General features: G+C 39.3%; 3 protein-coding genes across 5 annotated transcripts; 1 reads left to right on the top strand and 2 right to left on the bottom strand.

The window, feature by feature from the left end:
* Window positions 1-230: 230 nt before the first annotated feature.
* On the bottom strand, window positions 231-10,957 carry XRCC2 (homolog of X-ray repair cross complementing 2 (XRCC2)). 3 transcript variants are annotated; one of them, XR_015198681.1, is made up of 12 exons: window positions 10,685-10,946; window positions 10,447-10,594; window positions 10,241-10,380; window positions 9,901-9,971; window positions 8,843-8,905; window positions 7,378-7,515; window positions 6,909-7,008; window positions 6,461-6,497; window positions 6,282-6,382; window positions 5,876-5,977; window positions 815-926; window positions 231-673 (listed from the first exon to the last, which is right to left on the bottom strand). XR_015198681.1 is itself a non-coding variant. In XM_086566046.1 (10 exons), the coding sequence occupies exons 1-10, from the start codon at window positions 10,931-10,933 to the stop codon at window positions 5,954-5,956; spliced, it is 1,071 nt and encodes a 356-aa protein (XP_086422172.1). In that variant the 5' UTR covers window positions 10,934-10,946; the 3' UTR covers window positions 5,695-5,953. The 3 variants fall into 3 exon arrangements, 1 of the variants encoding a protein (XP_086422172.1); XR_015198682.1 differs by lacking the exons at window positions 10,241-10,380; window positions 10,447-10,594 and having other exon boundaries at window positions 10,685-10,957; XM_086566046.1 differs by lacking the exons at window positions 231-673; window positions 815-926 and having other exon boundaries at window positions 5,695-5,977.
* LOC147490978 (protein TIFY 10A-like) lies at window positions 376-5,275 on the top strand. Its single transcript, XM_086566047.1, has 5 exons — window positions 376-683; window positions 1,109-1,217; window positions 1,323-1,437; window positions 4,718-4,775; window positions 4,962-5,275. Exons 1-5 carry the CDS (start codon window positions 376-378, stop codon window positions 5,131-5,133), a joined length of 762 nt encoding a protein of 253 aa, XP_086422173.1. The 3' UTR covers window positions 5,134-5,275.
* Window positions 10,958-13,819: 2,862 nt separating the features above from the next.
* LOC147490976 (NAC domain-containing protein 101-like) lies at window positions 13,820-14,356 on the bottom strand. The gene has a single exon (XM_086567152.1). The coding sequence runs from the start codon at window positions 14,354-14,356 to the stop codon at window positions 13,820-13,822; it is 537 nt and encodes a 178-aa protein (XP_086423278.1).
* Window positions 14,357-21,096: the final 6,740 nt, after the last annotated feature.

Below are 21,096 nucleotides of genomic sequence, written 5' to 3'. Positions count from 1 at the left end.
AGTTTACGAACCGTGTCTTGTTTAGCATGTTCACTGACACAACTATTCAGTACCCTACCAAATCTAGTTCGCCCATCATTTAGCAAAGAAACTTCCCTAGCTTGTAATGGCATGATCACCACAAGGAAGCAATGTGCTACCATATGACTGTTGAACAAGATTATTTTGTATTAATATAAACAATCTCACTTATCAGCTTTCGGCACAACAAATCTACTAAATCTATCAAATATGAAAGAGGTATTTACCGAGTTAAATTGATGTAAGAGATTAGGAACTAATCTGTGTGGTACATTTTCTACTCCTTCCCCTTAAGACATGCACATAGAATCTCAAATGTGACATGTCTTGGCAGGAAGAGAGGAGTTCGCCTATATGGCACAGACTCACGGAAGAAAAAACAACCATGACCCAATTGTTGCATATGTGGAGAAAGAAATCCTGAACACCAACCCCACAAGAAGTATTCAATCAAGAGAAAGAGAGAGCATGCCTGATGAGACCATTGGGTTGTTTAGAAAATATCTCCATCCCAATACTCAGCATGGCATTGGCAAGGCAAATGAACAAGAAGCAGAAGTTATGAAAAGGTCTCGACCCCGCGGGTTATTTCCACCAAAATCTGATACTAATTTTCACTGGCATCCGTCTTTCCTGGAGCAAGAGTTACTTCCTGGAAGCAGGTAAAGGATTTACATTACAGTTTAACAGAGTCCATTACCATAAAAAGCTGAGTTGGCATTGGTTGCTAATGATGAACCTAACACAGAGTTGCTATGTTCCATCTGAAAACAAGTAACTGGATGATACTTACAACATGCAAAGTATCATATCCCATGCATGTATAATTGAATGTTTGCTCCTAAGCACTTGCAGATTCTCACTAATTCATCATCTTCTGTGATAGCATTGGAAGTGAGAAGTACCTTCAAAGTAGAAATAACTCAAATAAGTGAATATTTTTACGTTTTCAAGTAGAAACAATTGAATTTTTCATATTAGTCCATTATGAAGTAGATATATACTTTTGAAGTGATATATACCTTTTCCCCATGTACAATTGCATTTGACAATATGACCATTATGTTGTCCTTGTTATGATCTACAGGACTAATACAGCATCCCTAGCATCATCCTTCAACAAGTCGTCCACTCCACAACTCACAATTTTCTACTCTGGGGATGTCAATGTGTATGACAATGTTCCTATGGATAGGGTACTAAAACTTTTCTTTGTTTTCAAGATCCCACAATTAGTTAGGTCCTTCCTTCATAGATGACATATTGCAGATCAAACTCTGAATTTATTAAATGGTTTACAGGTTCAAGCAATAATGCTACTTGCTGGTGAAAGCTCACTATCTCCTCTGACCAGCACAGACCCACTAAAACCGCTCTATTCTGCGAAATTACCATCTGTTTGTGAGCTAAAAGCAGGTAATGCTTCTATAATCATACTAATCGGGATTCATATTTACAGATAATTATATGTCCCCTATGTTTTAGCAATAAAAGCTCACCGACAGATAAGAAAAATGCCCCCTATGGTTTCCGGCGTTTTTGGGACCCTCTTTTATAATTCCTTTTCCAGATTTGGCATCCCTATAGTAATCATATACCACCTAATTTTTACGAAAAAACAATATAATTTTTAGAAAAATCTACAAACAAACAATATAATTATCCTTCTCACAGTTTTCGTTCTTAGCTTCTATTCACTTTCTTTTTATTTAATCTGTTTATATATGATAATCCCCTTGTGGAACGTGTATTTATCATGACTTCTGGTGTTTCTATTTAACAAGGACTCTAAGCCCAACTCCCTCGTGCAGTAGGATTCTTAGCGCCTGGTCACCGTCTCCCAATAAACCTCCTCTCCTTTATTTTACTGACCCTACATAGTTTGTCCCTTCCTAATAAACATTAAAAACCGGTCCCACAACAACACAACTTTACTTGGCCGGTACTTCTATTTAAACTCTTTCTACTTCTCTTTCAAATTGGATAAAATATCTATCTAACAAAACAGAACGGTGTGGGGCCCGAAGGGCCCATCCGGCGGCTACAAATCTTCCTCACAAAATATGACATGGCGAATCCAAGTGATTTTGGGATTTGTGTAATTTTGTTAAACCAAATCAGTATCCATGTGATCTATCTAAAAATCACTCAAAAGTCAACAATTGCGGCTGGGCTTATAAACACTAGGCAAGCCTATAAACTGTTGGGCCTCCAAATTTAACATGGTAATGCATATAGGGCTGGCCCAATTGATGCTATTGGGCTTATGGATAATGACCAATTGGACTGGTAGAGGAGATAGAGTTCATGTTAGATAGTGCTGAAGGCGCCTCGAGTTCATAAGTGTCGTACGGCATAAAATATCTATCTAATAAAACAGAAATGAGTAGGAAGACATATTCCACGTCATAAGGTACGATGTGGTCGACACACCCCCTAACTATAACCACTAAAAAATTATAGAGGGTGAATTAAAAAGCTTTTATGGGATGAGTTAAAAGGTTTTCTCACCTCACCTACCCCCACAAAAAGAGTCAACATTGGACAAAATTTTTATGGGTTGAATTTTTTATGGGCTTGGAAACATGAGCATGGGCTCAATTAAAAAAAAATGGTAATAATGGGGGTAGACATCCAAAAATCAGTCAAAAGTCAACAATTGCGGCTGGACTTATAAACCTGTTGGGCCTCAAATTTGACATGGATGCTTGCCTGATTGGGTGACCTAATTGATGCTATTAGGCTTATGGATAATAGGCAATTATCGGGTCTTTGCGCCCACGACGAGTTGTTTTTAAGCGCCCGGCGACATATGCCTTGCTGACGAAGGTGTGACGAGTTGTTTCGCGCCGAAAGCGTGACGAGTTGTTTCGTGCCAAAGGCACGGCTGGCCTTGCCGAACTTCGGCGCAACGAGTTGTCGGGGGTAGCGCGGCAGGCGCGTCGAGGTCTCGCGGGCCGTAGGCACGGGCATATCCTAGTATATACTAAGTTAGTAGGCCTGCGCTACCTTTCTATTTTACTTTCTTTTAACCATGGACCCTTACTTAATATATAAGCAATCAAGTACCATGACACTTTTCATTACCCAAACGACTTTTAGCCGGTCCTAATCATATTGGGAAGTCATAGCCAGCCCTACCAATTTCGTACTTACCAACTTCCAACTCAATGAATTATACAGTTTGATAAAGACATTTCCTACTTTCACTTATTAGACCAGCCCTACACTTCCTTTCTACTTTTCACCTCATACCAATTTCTTTTATGCTTTGACAACCAATATTTTATAAGACGGTCCTACTGCTTGTTTTACTTGCACAAATATTTTCCAAATAGGATACTGTGGTCCACATTACTTTTTCACTACTTTTATAACAACCCACTTCTATTTCCTAATATATGGCAGATCTTACACCTAACTCTTCTTCCAAAGTCACTACAAAATTTTAGATAATCAATAACAAATGCCGGCCCTACCATTCCTTCTACATGTTTAGTCATTTACTGTTTCAATCAAACCAATAGCCAACACATGACAACACTTTTTAAGATCTATTATTTTTAATATTTCTTTTTAGTTTTGTCTTTTTTCCACTCATTCTCTCTCCACTTTTACAATATAGCAAGTACACACTACTTCTATTTCCTTTTCCTTTCAACCATTTATTTGCCAAAATTTTATATACTCTTGTATTGTTATTTCCGCTAATAATTTCCGTTAATAATTTCCACAAATTATTTCCGCCAATAATTTTCGCTAATTATTTCCGTCTTTTGTTGCCAATAATTTTCGCCTATTTTCACCTCCTGTCACTGCCTATTGTCGCCTTTGACAATGAGATTACGCACGCCAATACTTGATAACATTTTTTCTATTTTATTTTTTTTCTTTTAAATCGATGTTCTTCTATTTTTTTTTTTTATATTAACTTCTTTGCCCATCCACCAAAGAGATGGCGATGTATAGACCCCCACTTTGTGGCTCATTAAGCCCACGAATCCAGCCCAAATCAATTAAGCCCAAGGACTTAATCCTAGCTACACCCAATAACTGGTCTATTTATGAATATGTCCAGGTTCATTATTGTAGAAAGATAAGGGTAAAAGTTCAAAGAGATAACAATTCTTGTAACACAAATAAACACAGTCCTCTTAGGAGGACTCAACCTCTTCATTCATATAAAAACCATTTTTTCTCATAATGTGAAATAATGTGAACTACGTTGAAACTTGATCCCTAAATAATAGATCTTAGGTACTAGGCAGCCATTGTCTTGGTTCAGTTTCATCTCTCCCAACATCAAATTTATTCTGTTTCTTTGTGCTTTCTTTATCATTTGCTATTGTTGTGTTGAAACAAGTTATTGCCGAAACACACTTTATTTATGGACATACGATATACAGACATGCCTACAACGACAGCATTTTTATGTCCAACCTTTTTTTTTTCACCTCTTTAAACTTCTGAAAGCAACTCATCAAAATTAAAAGAAAAAAGTAAAAAGCTGAAGTAGTCCCGCTAAGAAAGTTGTTCGACCCTGAAGCAAAAGCTAAGGATAAAACGAAATAATTGCTATAACTTCCCAATCTCATTTTCTCATTGGTCTGTTAATATAAAATATAAATAAAAATTGGTGTAATTGGTATTCTTTGAATTTTATTTTTGTTTCGTTTTTGGGATGTGGATGCGACAGAACTTCAAATTGCAAGAAAGCAGTTTTTACAGAGGTTTCTTGAGAAACGCCGTGACAGGTATATCGTATAAAACTTTTTCCAACAATTATCCTTTATGATATTCAAATGACTTTCAATGGAGCTTTCGTAAACCATTTTATTTCCCTCCTCAAACTCTGATACTTTTTCATCTTTATTTTGTCCGGGAAGTTTCAGCTATACTTGTGGTTTAGTGGTTTACAGATTGATTGTGGTGCTTTGCAGGCAAACAAACAAGTCCCCTTATAAATCTCCCTGTATAAAACAAGAGAGTGTTGAGCCAGCATTCAAGGACTGCATGAAGGGCGATAAAACCTTTTCTCCATCACCCTTTCCTTCACGTTTAGGTTTTTCAATTCCCAGTTCAACACAAATCACTTGTAAAGAGGAAGGTTGAGATCTAAACAAACCTATAGGTAAACTGAATTCATGCTATAAAACGTAAGAGTTGTAGAGAAAAAAAGAAGTGTATTATCACCAACTACACTATTGAATATGCATTTCAGGTGTGTGTTTGAAATTATGATACATTTCGGATATTTGTTTGTTCGGTTTTCATATATGTAAGTGTATGGACCGCATTTCACAACGAGGTGTAAATTGTGAAGATCCAAATGAAACAATTGGTGTGAACCTAAGGGTTTTGACTGATCGCTGATTTGATCCATAATATACAAGGTTCTACATCAGAAAATGGAATTGAGAACATCACTACCTTCCAGTTCTAACTTAACTAGAATAGCTAACATTATGACCATGCAGTTTCAGTTTGGAAATATTACACTGTCAACATTATATGAGAAGTCATTGAATTAATTCAATATTAAACTTGTCAATAGTAGAACCTCAAATGTTTTGGTAGGTCAACTTTTATTTAACCAGGTACTAGAAACAGCGGTCTGAAGTAGCAAAAACAATCAGTTATATCTCATGGTATCCATTTTGAAGAAGTACACAGTTTTTCCTTTCGCATGAAATCTTATTTCTTCTATAAGAGAATTCCAATATCTCTCATTTTGAATACTCAAGTAAACTTTAGCCTCTAACCATAGATTTAACATTAACAGGGCAGATCTATACAGAAGAGCAGAAAAAATTATACGAAAATAAGAGAGGAATAAGGATGAGAGAAGTCAAACCAGTCCATAAATCAGTAAACGACATCATACGGATAAATTTTCAGATTTAAACTTTCTTCTGGCTGGTTTAGATGCACTTCAGCTAACCATATAGATACCAGCCTGCATGGTGACAAACGATAGAACAGTGAGAAGTCCAATTTACGATGATCTATGTTACATGGACATGCTATATTTTAAAAATAATCCGTATCGAATACATATCCAAGTGTCCGTGTCGAACACACCACGGACACATACTGTATGTGATATACCTCAATTTTTTATATTTCGCCGTGTCAAAGACACTTCGTATCTGAACACATGTATTCGTGACAATGTAGCTTAGACGATGATAGAAAAGACTGTTGCTGTTGGCATTTTGAAATTAAATATTTCCAAAATTTGCAAGCATGTTTGTCCTTACATCTTTCACTCTAAACTTGTCAAGGAAACTAAGAGATGGAAGCAACCATTGAGACACATATGTTGACTGAATTTGATGTTTGCTGTTATGAAGATCTTCATCTGCAAAGAAACAAGTCATTAGTTGATTTCATTAGTTTTTGAAGACGGCTGTCCTACTAAAATGAAAGAACATCATACCTAACACTTGCACGAGTACCCGGTGTGTAACAAAAATCTGCAGAAGAAAAGAAAAAGGGATATAATTAACAACTGAGGACAATTGAGATTAGTAGATAAAGACACTGGTGATTACACATTAGCACCAATTTTAAGTTCCTTTTTGCCTATATGGATGTAAAGCACCTGCTACCCACAGGTGTATTTTGGTGGAATAAGGTTGGAAATAGAAAGTTCATAATCATTCATACACAGTCAAGAAGATCTTGTCCTAGAATTCTACACTTCGAGATACAGTGTTGTGTATTAAATCGTAAGCTCACACACTGTAGAATAATCATCTCACAGCTATTATCGCCATAGATATGCTATAACTGAACATTAATCGTATATGTAAAAAAGTTTCTTTAAATCCAGAAACCAAATAATTTGAAAACACATATGCAGCCATGTATGAAAAATGAATTACCTGCCAGGTTGAAGGCATGTATTCACGATATGAATGTTTCTGACAGCTTCTCGAGCTTACCAAATCCGTGGTGTCAAGAGAAGACAATTTTCTGAAATTCCTGTTGGAATGGAGTTTTAGCTTGTTAGAATTCAGAGATTAGATAAGTATCAAGGGAAGGCTGTTGGTTGTTCAACACATGCAATTTAAAGAGAAGCCGATTTCCATACAAGTTTTGCGTGGTAGAAGTATCAGAAAACGCTGGCAATTTTATGTCGTCTAATGCTTTTATTTTAGCAGAACTTCCTTTCCAATAAAAGTTCTTAATCTTTGGAATTAGTATTAGTGGCAATAAATTCATGACGAAAACCCGAAAGGAAAATATGATGTGCAAGATAACGAGAATTAATAGACAACCAGAATTGCTTCCCAATTTTATAAAGAAAATTTACTTAACAAAGGAGACCAAATACGCAATTTAGAATCTAACCGGTTGTGAGCGCTTGTCAAAGAACCTTCGCCTAATATAGTTGCTTTTGTAGATAAAACTAGCATTGGTTGCACTTGGAGAAGCTTTTGGATTTCCTGAACTACGGTTTCCACTACAGCATGAAGAGACAAATTCCTCCTACAAAATGAACACAGTATAGATATTAAGTTCTAATGAATTTAGGAGAAAGTAAATTGAAGGTGATAGAAGAAAAGATAACCAACTGCAAAGAAAAAGCCAAAACAGTCAAATGAAGGGTGTTCTAAGTTTAATGTATGGGGGGAAAATGAAAAATGTGGATAACAGAAGAAAATATTTTCATTTTCCTCTTTGTCACTTTACAAGTTCACTTCCATGTAAAAACAATGACAAATAGATAAACTCTGCTTTTATGCTTTGAAGGTCTCAAAACCTGAAACTATCCCACATGAACATGCACTGGCTAGTCATTGTGGCCATGAGATCAAGCATATAGGGTCCATTCTACAAGTAAGCATTGCTAATTACAATTGTGGTAGATGCATATTCTGTTCATTTCCTCCAGTAAATGAAGTCAACAGCATTATTGCCTCAGAATAATTTGTCTTGTCAAACTACTATGTTCATACACCAATTTGTTTATGCATTCAACTCTATATTCAGTTTGTATCCTCACTCAAGATGCCTTTACATATCTTCTCTCACAACTTCTGCTTCACGACCTAGAATTAAGGACTGCAGACAGGGTTTTCAAATTTCCTTGAAAATAAAATCATATGACCTTCGGTCTCACACCAGTGAATCTTAAATAGCAACACCAAGACTGATTTCTTCTGTGGCAAAGTGTGTACTCTTCCGAATGGAAAATTTCCGTCTTCACAAACTCATCATGGCAATGCGAGGTTGCTAGTTCACCAGAATTTGAAGGCTAAAGAGATGCACTATGTCACATGCATCATAAATTGTCTGATGATAAATGTATTTCACATTTGACCGAAAAAGCACAAGGAAGAAACACAGTACACCTAGATTCCGTAGGGGCTCTCAAGTGATTGAGTGCTACTTTGCCACATGAGGTTATAGGTACTAGGCCCATTTTAAGGATATCACATAAGATAAATCTAGGCCTTCAAATTCAGTCATTGAAAAAATCAAATCAAAAGATAATGTCAAAAAATCAGAACCTAGAAATACAAAAAAGGAAGCGCCCCCATATCCAAAATGGCAATTACTCTTTCCTCGAAAATATACCTTTTGGAGAAATTACCTTGGAAGAGATAATAACAGCAAGGTTTAAAAAAAAAAAAGGCCTCATTTATAGTCTCTTGCTTAGCCCTTGAGATTTCCAATAAGTGGAAAGATGGCAACAATCTAACATAAGAATAAGATGACAGACCTTAAAACAGAACGAGTCCGAGATCCAAAAAATCAAAGCTTTTGCATTCAAATTAGCACAATGCTAAAAATTCTAATATAACAACACTACCTTTTATCATTCCCTAGTGATACAGGTGTAGAAGCTCGATCCATCCAATAAAAAGCACTGATACTGAGGAAAAGCAATGCAAATATTCAGCTACTGAAGTAAAACTTATGTCTAAATAATCATTTCAAAAGTGGGTATAATTCAGAGTTTAGCAATCTCAATCATCAATAAGAAGTTAAGAACTATATGAGATCAAGATTAGCGAATGTAAAATAACTAAAGGTTGCATACTTCAAAAAATTAAGTAAAAAGATATGACAAACATTGCACCAGTCTGTGAAAAATTAACACGTCGTCCTCAATTTGGATTTTTAGCATGAGTTTCTAAATATCAATAGTATACAAAACTATCTAGAAATGTAATACTTCCTTAGAGCAATTGCAAAATATAAGTTTTTGTAACCTCCACTGTTTGTAAAAGTGTCAATTTCCATTATGCGATTAACTTCATCTAGAAGATCCAAATGGACATAGAAGAGTTGAAACTCCACTTGTGGACAAATGGGTGGGAGAGCAGGTTCTGCACATGTATCTTGCTTTGAATTTCTTCTAAGAGCCAATCTCAGTTCCAAAATTTCTTGGATGCAGAGAAGCAAAGCAGCAGAACAACTCCGTGATCTCCTTTGGAAGTAGGGGAGTTTGATCATATTGAGAACAATACTTTAGCAACATTAAGAAAAAGGCACCTATGTGAAGGATTGATTGCACAACGAAATTACTTAAAAACATCTAAGGTGGATAAGAATTTGTGGGTCACCGTTTAGTCTAGTGAAAGACAACTTAGGATTGCTTTACAGTAACCTTGTTCCTTTCTCATAAATCGTCAACATTCCATTTAGCCAACTTGTACGACAATTAAAATTATGACTTCAAACTACTGAAACACATCAAGAACTGTTATATTATAATCCAAAAAACAAAAGAGTACTGTGTGAATAGTAAGAAATGGGCACCTTATAAATTAATAAAAGTCTATATATAGGAAAAATACAAGATTGGATAGAAATTAGGTGCAAACAGAAACTACCGTATACATAAAATTGGCAGGTGGGAAGTACCTATCGATCATTAGCAAGTGAACGCCAACACCATGTGCTTCTCTTTCCTTCTCGAGGCGAAAACGTAATGTCTACAAATCCAAGGAGAACAATAACAAAATGCAATTAACAATCAACATCCACCTGGTAATACTTAAATGTAAACACATAATTGGAATATCGAAATGAACATGGGAACCATAACTTGAACTGACTACCCATGTTGTAATGCACAAGATAGTGTTATGAGCATGCAGACATGAGTAATCATAGTAAAACTTACTAGAATAAAGTTACATAATACACATAATCCTTGTTGACTCCTATACACATATGTTAAGCGCGTTATAGAAATTCACACCTTAAGAGTGGCTAGAAATTCAAGACTGTTGTAACAGCGAACATATAAGAAGCGCCTCATGCAAGATAGATATAATTCGTCATCAAAAACAGATGTAGACGTGGTGGAGTTTCGCTTCAGCAGATCCTCATGTCTAAATTCTGAACATATTTGAAACAAATGTCAAAAACTTTATTGTGTTAAGTGTTAGTTAGTTAGTTAGTTACCATTGGGTTGGTTTATATGATGTTTTAGTGAGTCGGAAAGGCGTTGAATATCGAACCGACAATCCAAATCAATGTACATTACTAGACGCTCCAAACCACCATAGTTTACACCTTTCCACTCTTTAGGAAGAATGCAATTAACTGCAGCCTACATATAACATATTTGGAGTAATGAGAGCATAAAATTATATATTTGAACAGAAAAAGGGTGGGGGGTGGTTGAGAAATGAGAATAAACCTGTATTAAGACTTGGGTCTTGGCAGAAGGAGAAGGGCCAAGTATTTCCACAACGTTACCAACCCGAAGTGGGACTCGGTGAAGTGGTGGGAGAAGTAGTAAGGGTCGTTCTGTTAAAACTCTTCCAACCATTTCTTTTGCTGTCTCGTCACCTTTTATCCAACTCCTCACTTCCATTCTCTCTCTCTCTCTCTTCAACTCTTCTTCTCTTCTACACACTGCCTGTGAATGTCGGAATATATCGTACATTTCACTTGCTGCCCGATATGATATGTTGTATACGGGTCGATATTTCACTTGAATGGGACATCAGTACATCACAATCTTTCAAATAGCCAAATCGGGCAGGGAATCGGTCGGGTTTGACCCGAATCCGAATAGTTGGGTTCAGGTCAATTTTCATATCCATTTATTTTTTCGGGTCGGGTTCGGATTCGGATAGTACTTGAGCCATCATGGAGGGACTTCTACGTGTGTTTGAAGCTTGCATTTGGAAGTTTCCTTCTGGGGACTTCGGTATATGTGGGTGCAAAGGATTTGTGTATTATTATTCTTGAATTCTGGCCGTTTTGTGTGTGGCTTTTGATTTCAGCTCTCTTAGCAAGAAACTTTTGTTGTAAATGTATCATTGTTTCCTAATGGGCTAATGTAGTGCAATCTTATCTTTGGCTTATAAGCTTCTCCTCTACTTCTATAATTCTATTCCCAGAGGCTGCAGTCAAAAACTTTGTAAGCAAGAAAGACATCTGATGTTTTCAAAGACAGAAAGATCCACCAAGGCACCAACCATAATCAAACACATTCGTACCTTCAATTCCTAATAACTAATTCAGATCATGATATGAAAACGTATCAACTCTAATATGCTGTTTCTCTAAGGTATGGAAAGAAAATATGGGGCTTAACCAAGTCACTGTTTGTCTATGAACTGAGTTAGTGATTCGACCTATTAACACTTCTATTATGAATCTTCTCCGCAATAAATAACACAGAAATATCTTAGTTGAGTGTATGATTTGATCCCCTCCAATCATCACTTTCAGTTTTACAATGCAAAGTTACCCTACCAAGTTGATATACGTATTGCTACTGCTACATGTGAAACCTTACCATTACAGCCACAAGGCCACAACGATAAACACGCTACGTTGCTGGCACAATAACACAAAATACATGGAAGGAACAGGTAATTCTCAGTAGCAAGTTTGAGATCAACGCACATGTTTAGGAGGCATAATCATGAATATCTGCTTAAGTAAGGGGAGAGATGTTGATACACTAAACTGACACATTGTAATGACAAACACTTTTGTGGTGCACAATGAGAAGATATAAGGGCTGGTTTTTTGTGTTTAATGTTGTTTCTCGGATTCTTGTTATTGTTATGATGATTACTACGCCAATTCCAAGGACCAAGGTCATGAATAAGAAGACATTACACATGCATGGAACATTAGCTTTTAGAGAAAGCACTCCTGAAACCAGACTAAGCCAATAATCGGAGACAGTTAAATTCACATTTTGATAGTGAGTTAAACCTAGCAAAACAAAGACTAAAGAGGATGTAACCACAGGAAATCAAAGAAACAAATCGAAAAAAAATGAAAAAATAAATATCAATAAAGCAGGGCAGGCAGGTCCTGTGTTCCTGTACTCTTCTATACATTAGAGTGGAATGGAAAAGAGCTAGGCAGACAAGAAGGCCTCTCTTCATTTAACTAAGGAAAGACCAGATTCTTGAGCAAAGGTTTCCTGCATATCGTTGACTATGAGTATGCGTAGCTAGAGAAGCTCCTATGCTAACAAGAAAATTGAAAAAGAAGCAAAAGCAAAAATCAAGACAACACAAGATTTACGTGGTTTGGCATTGTGCCTACGTCCACAGGGAGAGATAATCATTTCATTAAGTTCAAGTTTTGATACATGGATTGCCTTTGGAGATGCAATTAGCACATATTCTCTTGTCTTTCTTCTTCTTACTTTCTATGTTCATTCTTTCTTCTTCTGCCTCTCTTCTCTATAAATGACTGGCACAAGCTTCTTCACATGCCCATAGCTTGCTATTTGGCACACCATCAGTAGCTTCTTCCTGCTTCCTCTGTTCAATATTTCAATAGATATGATGTAAGCTTCTTCACATGTTCATTGCTTGCTACTTGGCACACAGCCCTCAGTAGCGCACCACCAATTGACTATATATTATACTCTTCGTTTTTATGTCCTTTCTTCATTCTTTCTTCTTCCTCCTCTCTTCTATATAGATCACCGCCATAAGCTTTTTCTCATGCCCATGGATTGTTATATATTTGGCACACCATCAGTACTGCGCCACATTGATCGAGTAGGCGAATTAATTAAACACTCAAGGCTGGCATTGCAGATGCGACATCCATCTCTCCCATGAATGATTTACAAAACGGATCATCTACTTGCAACTCATACTTATCTATACCCACAATAGATTCTAGTTCCTCTAAGAACTTAAAGTTGTCAAGATCTGCGTAAGCCGATTCCATGTCTTTTTCATTATAAGGGACCCAATTAGTTTGAGCTGGAATATTATAGCATGATGATCCAGTTGATTATCCTCATCAGACTGAAACTTTGCCTCTTCACTAAGAACGCCTAGACTGTCTGCTGATGATTCCACAATACACTCCTCTGCAAGTTTCTCCATTCCATCATTAATAATATCCTTCTCTTCTTGTAGCAGTTCCGATTCCAATTTACTTGAAAACTCTTTTAAATCAGCCTCACCGGCATCATTATCCTCCTCTTCTAGCAGTTCCGATTCTAGTTTATTTGAAAACTCCTCTAAGCCAAACTTGTCGTCATTGTTATTATTAGCACACAGACGGAGATTTGGGCTCATCTTCCAGAGAAGCTAATAATTCATCTAGATTAATGAGAATGTCTGGACTGGAAAACATATCAACATCAGTAGGCACGCTCACAGCACCACCAGATTCTACTTTACCATCATCATGTGGTGTGCATATTAAAGGATGCAACTTTGAACTTGAGTCATCAGTATAATCAATAAACTGAAGCCGAATAGGAGAATCTTGGTAAGAAGTTCGGGCAGGTTTAGGGTTGGGCGTGTAGGGAAGGGGGTCATTATCCTCCCGAACCCTCTTAATTTCTAGTATTCTTCTCTAAGATATCTGAACTTGAATATGCGCTGTTATTGGACTTTTTGATGATCTTACAAAGAGCCCATACTTGTTGACCAGGAGGATTAACACTCAAAGTGTACTCATGCATTATCCAACTTACTTCTTTCTTTGATTCATCATTACCATAAAAATTCAAAGTTTTTATATACCCAATAATTAGAGACTTATCTTGAGGGTCGTAGATCGCCGCGTCTGTGACTCCCCCTTTTGTCTTGCCACGACCCTGCATCTTCCACCTTCCTTTATCACTGACTGTTCTATCTACATTCATTTCGCCACCATTATCTGATTTCTTCTTGACGACAGTCAAGAAGTACATCTCTGTTGCCGAACTTCCATTGAATATCTCGGCAGGCTCCTCGCTCCCATATAGGTCTTTTGTAACAATAATATTCTTCATTATCCTATGCAGAACTCCTCCATAGCCATAGGAATCACGTAGGTAATAGATCATCTCAACCTCAGTTGGAACAAAACGAAATCCCACCGGAATCATTACGTATAAATCACTTATTTATAGACTACAGAAAACTACGTACCTTCTTCTTTGTTCTTGGATTTTTTTTCTTCTTATGAATGGGTAGGCTATTTATTTATAGAGATAATTGTCGATTGTAAAATATTTCCAACTTTTGATTCAAGCCAAAATTCTCTCAGCCATTTGATCAAATGTCTTTTTGGCGGGAGTAGTTCTGATTTTTGAATATTCGTGGGCTTGGATTTAGGCTGGGCTCTTTCTTAACTTGCAAGAAAAGCTGAGCCCGAACAAATTTTGTCTGGGCTTGGGTTGAGATTTTAAACCCTACTAGGTCTCTAGGATAACTAAAGAGGAACATTTTGAATCGATGGGCCCTGGTCACTTTCATTCTGTTTACTAATTGAACTATAGAAGACTATATTCCTCATATTTCACTTATTTTAATTAGCTTTCTCACTAGAAGTTAGATGGTCTCTAATGACAACGAGGAGGAAATTTTAGTATGAGATTGACTCTCACATGTTTCTTCAAGGGGACGTTGGTTGTTGCTTTTCTCACAAATATAGTACGCGTGTGACGATTTCAGGAGTAGACTAAAACTTTGCTAGTGTCCTCACATAAAAGTTAACAAGATGCATTACAATGCTGAACTGATACATGCACACAAACAATTTGTATGGAAGCAATAACCAAGTGTATACTATCAGTACAGGCTTGCCAATAAAAAAAAATGTATACTAAATCCGGTAGTGACCAAATTATTTCATCAGGCTGTTTTTGGTGTGGCTTTTGATTTCAGCTCTCTTAGCAAGAAAATTTTGTTTGTCCTCACATAAAAGTTAACAAGATGCATTACAATGCTGAACTGATACATGCACACAAACAATTTGTATGGAAGCAATAACCAAGTGTATACTATCAGTACAGGCTTGCCAATAAAAAAAAATGTATACTATATCCGGTAGTGACCAAATTATTTCATCAGGCTGTTTTTGGTGTGGCTTTTGATTTCAGCTCTCTTAGCAAGAAAATTTTGTTTGTCGTGTACTTTGTATGAAAACATACTCAAAAGCTGGTAATTTAATTGAACCATTATTGTTTGTGTGTACATAATGGTTATTCCAGTCTTGGCATCTGTCGTTTGACGGTTTGAGTACCCCTCGTTAGCTTATCTGGATTCGGTTGTTAAACAACTAGATTCAACGTTTGTTCATCTGAAACTGCTTAATAAATACATGCTCAAAGCCTCAAACCTTTTAACCTCCAATTGACTCGGGCTTGCTTTGATAATGGGTAATCTTACTTTGCTTAGGCCCTTTCAATGAGGAAAGCAGGCTTGTCAGGCCCGAGTTTTTGTTGGTAGGGCTTTGTTGGAGGGGACCGTGCATGTTGCTTTGGGTCGAGAATATTAGAAACAACTGCATCTCCATGCTTCTCTTGGATGTTCGGAAAGGATGTATGAACAGCCTGCAAGAACAGGGCTAGACATGCAAGGAAGAAATAGGAACATGGCGTCATGGTTGTTGGGACGCTAACAGAGGAGTGGATACAACTGAGAAATAAAGATCGGGTTGAGAACATATGAAATGTTAGCCTTATCAATGTGGTTACAATAGGAACTTGCACATACCTAACGATATACTTAATTAAATCATTTTAGACTTATTTGCTCAACAGGTTCTTGTAGTAGCCATATTCAGGGATGTATCACATAAGTACTGGGCCAAGAGATACGGCCCAGACCGTAGTGTGTATTGGGCCCAGAAAATGGGCCTAAGACCAAACTATGCCCTAGGAGTAACCCTAAAAGAGAAGGAAAAAAAGGAGGAAGGGAGAGGAGGAGGAGAGGTGAACTACGGCGGCTTGATCCCGAAAGGGTACGTAGGCAACCTAATTGGTGCAGCCGATCTAAAAGAGAGCGAGAGTACGAGTAAATGAGGAGGTCGCGGTATTGTGATGCAACAAATGGCGCCGTCTGTGGGGAGAACACAAAATCATATAAGTTTGATATTTCCTTATATAATATCGGCTCCGCTCTACAAGGGGTTTCGGAGATTGAGCTGTCGTTTTCAAGTTCCCATCTTTTTGTGCTAGAGAAGATAATCGGGGTCGTGCTGTCTTTGTCTTTGTTTATATTGTATGGAATGAGATTGAGTCAGTTAGAGGGAGTTGGTTCCAGCAACATAGTTTGAGAGAGAAATAAGAGGGGTCTTGGGGAAGTGCAAGTAATAGCGTGGTTGCCTCGGTAATAGTCGCTGCCGTATCTACCCTCGCTCTTACCTCCTCCAATCTGCGGTAGAGTTGCAGCTCTGGTGGTGGTTGTGGTTCATCGACCAAGTCATCGCATTTTGAGTTTGACACAAGGGAATTTAATTCATGAGATTGTATTTGATGATTTTGTACAAGAGAATGTAAATGTTCAAACTGGTAGGGATCTTGAAATTGAAGACGGAAGAATGGATTTTCGTGCTGAGGAGGAGTCTTTGTGTAATGATTAGGGTGGGTCCAAATTCAGCTGCTGAGGTTATCTTTGTGTTTACAGAGAGTAGTGGGTTTGAACCAGAAACAATTGCGTTTTCTGAGGACGAACAACGTAATGACGTAATAATGGTGGAGACTGTGCCGCCTATAACTGAAATCTGTGTGGAGCAAAGGCGAAGGTGCTAGTCTGATGGATTGTGATTGAAAGGTAGGGGAGTTGGTGGAAGGGCAGAATCTGTTTCACATGAGGAAATTTGTACCAAAAAAGATATAAAGGGAGAAGATAGTTACTTTTCAGAGGTTCAGCTAGCTGAAGGTCATTATACAGGAGAGGAAGAGTGGAAAATGGGAGTGAATGGCGGCAGCACACGTGTTGGGTTTTCCAATATAATTAGTAGATCATTGGTTGATGAAATGAGAGTTGGCAGTGGAGAGGAGCTTGCAGCTGTGGAGAAAGGGCGGATCTTGAAGTGAGAGATCTAATATCTGAAGTTTATACCTCGGAGGAGGTGGTGTTGGATGGAAACATTGAATCATTTTCAAGAGAGAAGCTTGTCCTTGAGGAGGATACTTGCACGGTAGATGGACGTGATACAGTTGTCCGCGTATATGAAACGGTACCTAATCAGCTCGAGGAGAATCTGGGCGAAATCTGTGTTACAGTGGATTCAAGCCGAGTACATAATGTTGGCGATGTCAATTCATTCTCAGGGATTGGGGTTACCAAAGGTCATCCTTCAGAAGATGAAGAGGGAGAAAGTGGTGTTGAAGTGGTAAAGGAGGGGCATGTAGCGGCTACTCAGGAAGTGTTGGTTAAGCAAATGTAAGTTATCGTGGGAAATGGATTTGGAATGAAGGAAAAGGGTGAAGAGGAGAGGATACCTCAGAGACTGGGGGATTTGTCGTCGGAGGCTTTAGATTACATTCGGATTTGGAAATTGGAGTGGGCTATTGCTGAGATGGTGTTTGATGAAGCATTCTGTTTCGTATACTCTCATTGGTGATTATTAGAGATGCTGTCAAAACAAGAGTGTTATCTGCGAACTGGAGATATCTCTCTGTGTTCACATACCGTTGAAGCTGAGTGGGTTAGCTGGACGCGACAAGTACAATGTCAAATAACAGTTTCATGCACTAGTCCTGTTAACCAAAATCGTAATTTAACCACCCCACATGAAGAAGAAGAGAATATAGGAGTTTGAAGCAGGGAATGAGAGTAACATATTGAAGCAGATAAAAGAGATAGGATTATTTGCTGGACGAGCTGTGGGTTTATGGATATGTGGGCCTTTAAGGAGTTTAATTGATACTGTTGTTATTGGTCAAGTGAGTTCTCTTGAGCTTGCTGCATTAGGTCCTGGGACTGTGGTTGGTGATTGCATGAGTTACGTGTTTATGTTTCTATCGGTTGCTACTTCTATTGCTCGTGAAGAAAATCACAAGATATCTATCTTGCTATTTGTTGGTTTCTCTTGTGGAGTGGGAATGCTACTGCTTACAAAAAAGTCACGGGTGCGCAAATATTAACTGCTTTTACTGGACCAAAGAACTTGAGTATAGTATCAGCTGCGAACACATATGTCCAGATTCAAGGTTTAGCATGGCCCTTTATTCTTGTTGGACGGGTTGCTCAAAGTGCAAGTTCAGGCTTGGGGGTTATAAGGGGCATCGGTGATATTGTGCCATGCTGTTTCTTAGGCTATGGTATAATGGGTGCTGCGTGGGCAACCATGGTGTCACAAATTATTACAGCTTTTATGATGATTGAAAGTTTGAACAAGAAAGGATTCAATGTTTACTCTATTCCTGTTCCGTCACCTAAAGAACTTCTGAAAATATTTGAGCTTGCTGTTTCAGTGTTCATAACAATGATTTCAAAGCATGGAGCACTCAGTTTTCTTGATTCTCATTCGTGCCGTGAAGTTTAGTTTCAGTTTCTACTTTCAGATTGTGCCCAGGGGTGAACCGACGAAGGCTATATGGAAGCTTAAAAGAATAGATTATGATTGGTTTGGGTTATGTGGTATCACTAACAGATTGGCGGTCGGGCTGTTATGGCTTCCAGTGCTTTTGATTTGCCTTGTGGATAGATAGAGATGGTACTCAATATTCTCTTCGTTGGTCGGATCGTTGTAAGATGGAGAAGCCATCCCTTGTTGGAAGTTCTAGTACGAAGAGAGAGCCCTAGTTTACAGAAGCTGTCGGATTTTCTGGTTTTAAGGTCCGGGATCTTGGAAAGATCCTACGTATTGCTTGGGCACAAGAAGAAGGATGTTTTGATAGGTTTTGCAGTGCTGATGGGGAAGAAGAATGTTGTGGCGAGAACAGCTCATTGAACCCGAGGCGCCTTTGAAGATAAACGCCCGATGTTGCAAACAACTTTGGTTTGAATGTTGCATCCGTATTTCCCGAATCCGAATGCGAAGTAATTCCCATTGAATACACTAGAGATGACATTGAGTGCGAGGTTGAGCGGTTTCTTCGAGGCCGACGGTGATGTAGTTTCTCATGGAAATGAGAGCAGTGGTTAGGTGAGATCAACCGGGAGCGCTGACTCGCAGACGCGTGGTTGGTTAGACCAATCGAGAGAACTACCTTCCGTAGAGTCTCGGACGGTATCTGTGTAGGAAACGGATGTCAAGTACTAATGAAGATACCTATGATTGTGACAAGTTGTTCGATGGATGCGTCGCCATTGTATCGGTCCAGTGGATCTGGTCGTTTGGATGGAAGCTATGAGTACTGTGTGAAGATAATTAGGTGGCTGGAATGTGAGGGGCACATAGAACAAAAATTCCGAATGAAGTTTTTGACGTGGTGGAGACGATGCATTACAAATGCTGGAGTTTTTTGCTGCTGCAGTGACGGTTGTTGTGGTTGCTGTGCCTGAGGGACTGCCTTTGGCTGTGACTTTGAGTCTTGCCTTTGCTATGCCTGAAGTTCTAGAGGTGCCTGTTAACTTGAGAAAGGATGCCTCTTTAGAGCTCCTTGGCCTTGTTAACACCGTGACAGAAGACCAAATTTCCAAAGTGGGTGATCCTTTAGAGGAGAGAACTGTGATGAACACAATATCTGACAGGAAGGAGGGAGGAATTGTGGCCGAGGATGATGCGCAGGGGCGCACCTCTTACACAAGTTGCAGTTCACACCCAGTAGAGCCCGCGGAGTGGGATGAGCCCTCCGCGGACCAGAGATGCTAGAGATACATGGGGCAATGAGAGAGCCCTAACCGGCGACAACCCGGTCGAGCCCGTGGAGTGGGATGAGCCCTCCGCGGATCAGAGATGCTAGAGATACATGGGGCAATGGGAGAGCCCCAACCGGCGACAACCCGGTCGAGACCGCGGAGTGGGATGAGCCCTTCGCGAATCAGAGACGCTAGAGATACATGGGGCAATGAGAGAGCCCTAACCGGCGACAACCCGGTCGAGACCGCAGAGTGGGATGAGCCCTCCGCGTATTAGAGATGTTAGAGATACATGGGGCAATGAGAGAGCCCCAACCGGCGACCATCCGGTCGAGCCCGCGGAGTGGGATGAGCCTCCCGCGGATCGAGAGATGTTAGAGATACATGGGGCAATGAGAGAGCCCCAACCGGCGCATTAACCCGGTCGAGCAGGTGGAGTGGGATGAGCCCTCCGCGGATCGAGAGATGCTAGAGATACATGGGGGCAATGGGAGAGCCCCAACCGGGCGATAACCCGGTCGAGACCGCGGAGTGGGATGAGCCCTCCGCGGATCAGAGACGCTAGAGATACATGGGGCAATGAGAGAGCCCTAACCGGCGACAACCCGGTCGAGACCGCGGAGTGGGATGAGCCCTCCGCGTATTAGAGATGTTAGAGATACATGGGGCAATGAGAGAGCCCAACCGGCGACTATCCGGTCGAGCCCGCGGAGTGGGATGAGCCCTCCGCGGATCAGAGATGTTAGAGATACATGGGGCAATGAGAGAGCCCCTAACCGGGCGAAAATCCGGTCGAGCTCGGAGTGAGATGAGCCCTTCACGGACGAGAAAGGCAAAGAGACAAAGGTCAAAAAGAGTAGCCCCGAGCTTGGTTGAGCCGCAGGTCGGAGTTACAAGAGATATGCGGACATGAGATCCGAATCAAACATGGGGGCAAGCTGGGTTGGCCCTCATCGCTTCTTTCCGCAACGAGACAAGTAAGGGTGATGAGTCTTCCGCAGGCGGAGTTCCAAACCGCAAATGGAAGGGGACGAGTCCCTTCATGGACGGGATATTGAGGTCCATGAGTAAAGGGCAAAGGGGATGAGCC

Source organism: Coptis chinensis, chromosome 6 (genome assembly GCF_015680905.1).
Source record: "Coptis chinensis isolate HL-2020 chromosome 6, ASM1568090v1, whole genome shotgun sequence".
Taxonomy (NCBI): domain Eukaryota; kingdom Viridiplantae; phylum Streptophyta; class Magnoliopsida; order Ranunculales; family Ranunculaceae; genus Coptis; species Coptis chinensis.
Note: the sequence above shows the minus strand (reverse complement) of the source record. Positions and strands in the feature narration are given on the sequence as shown.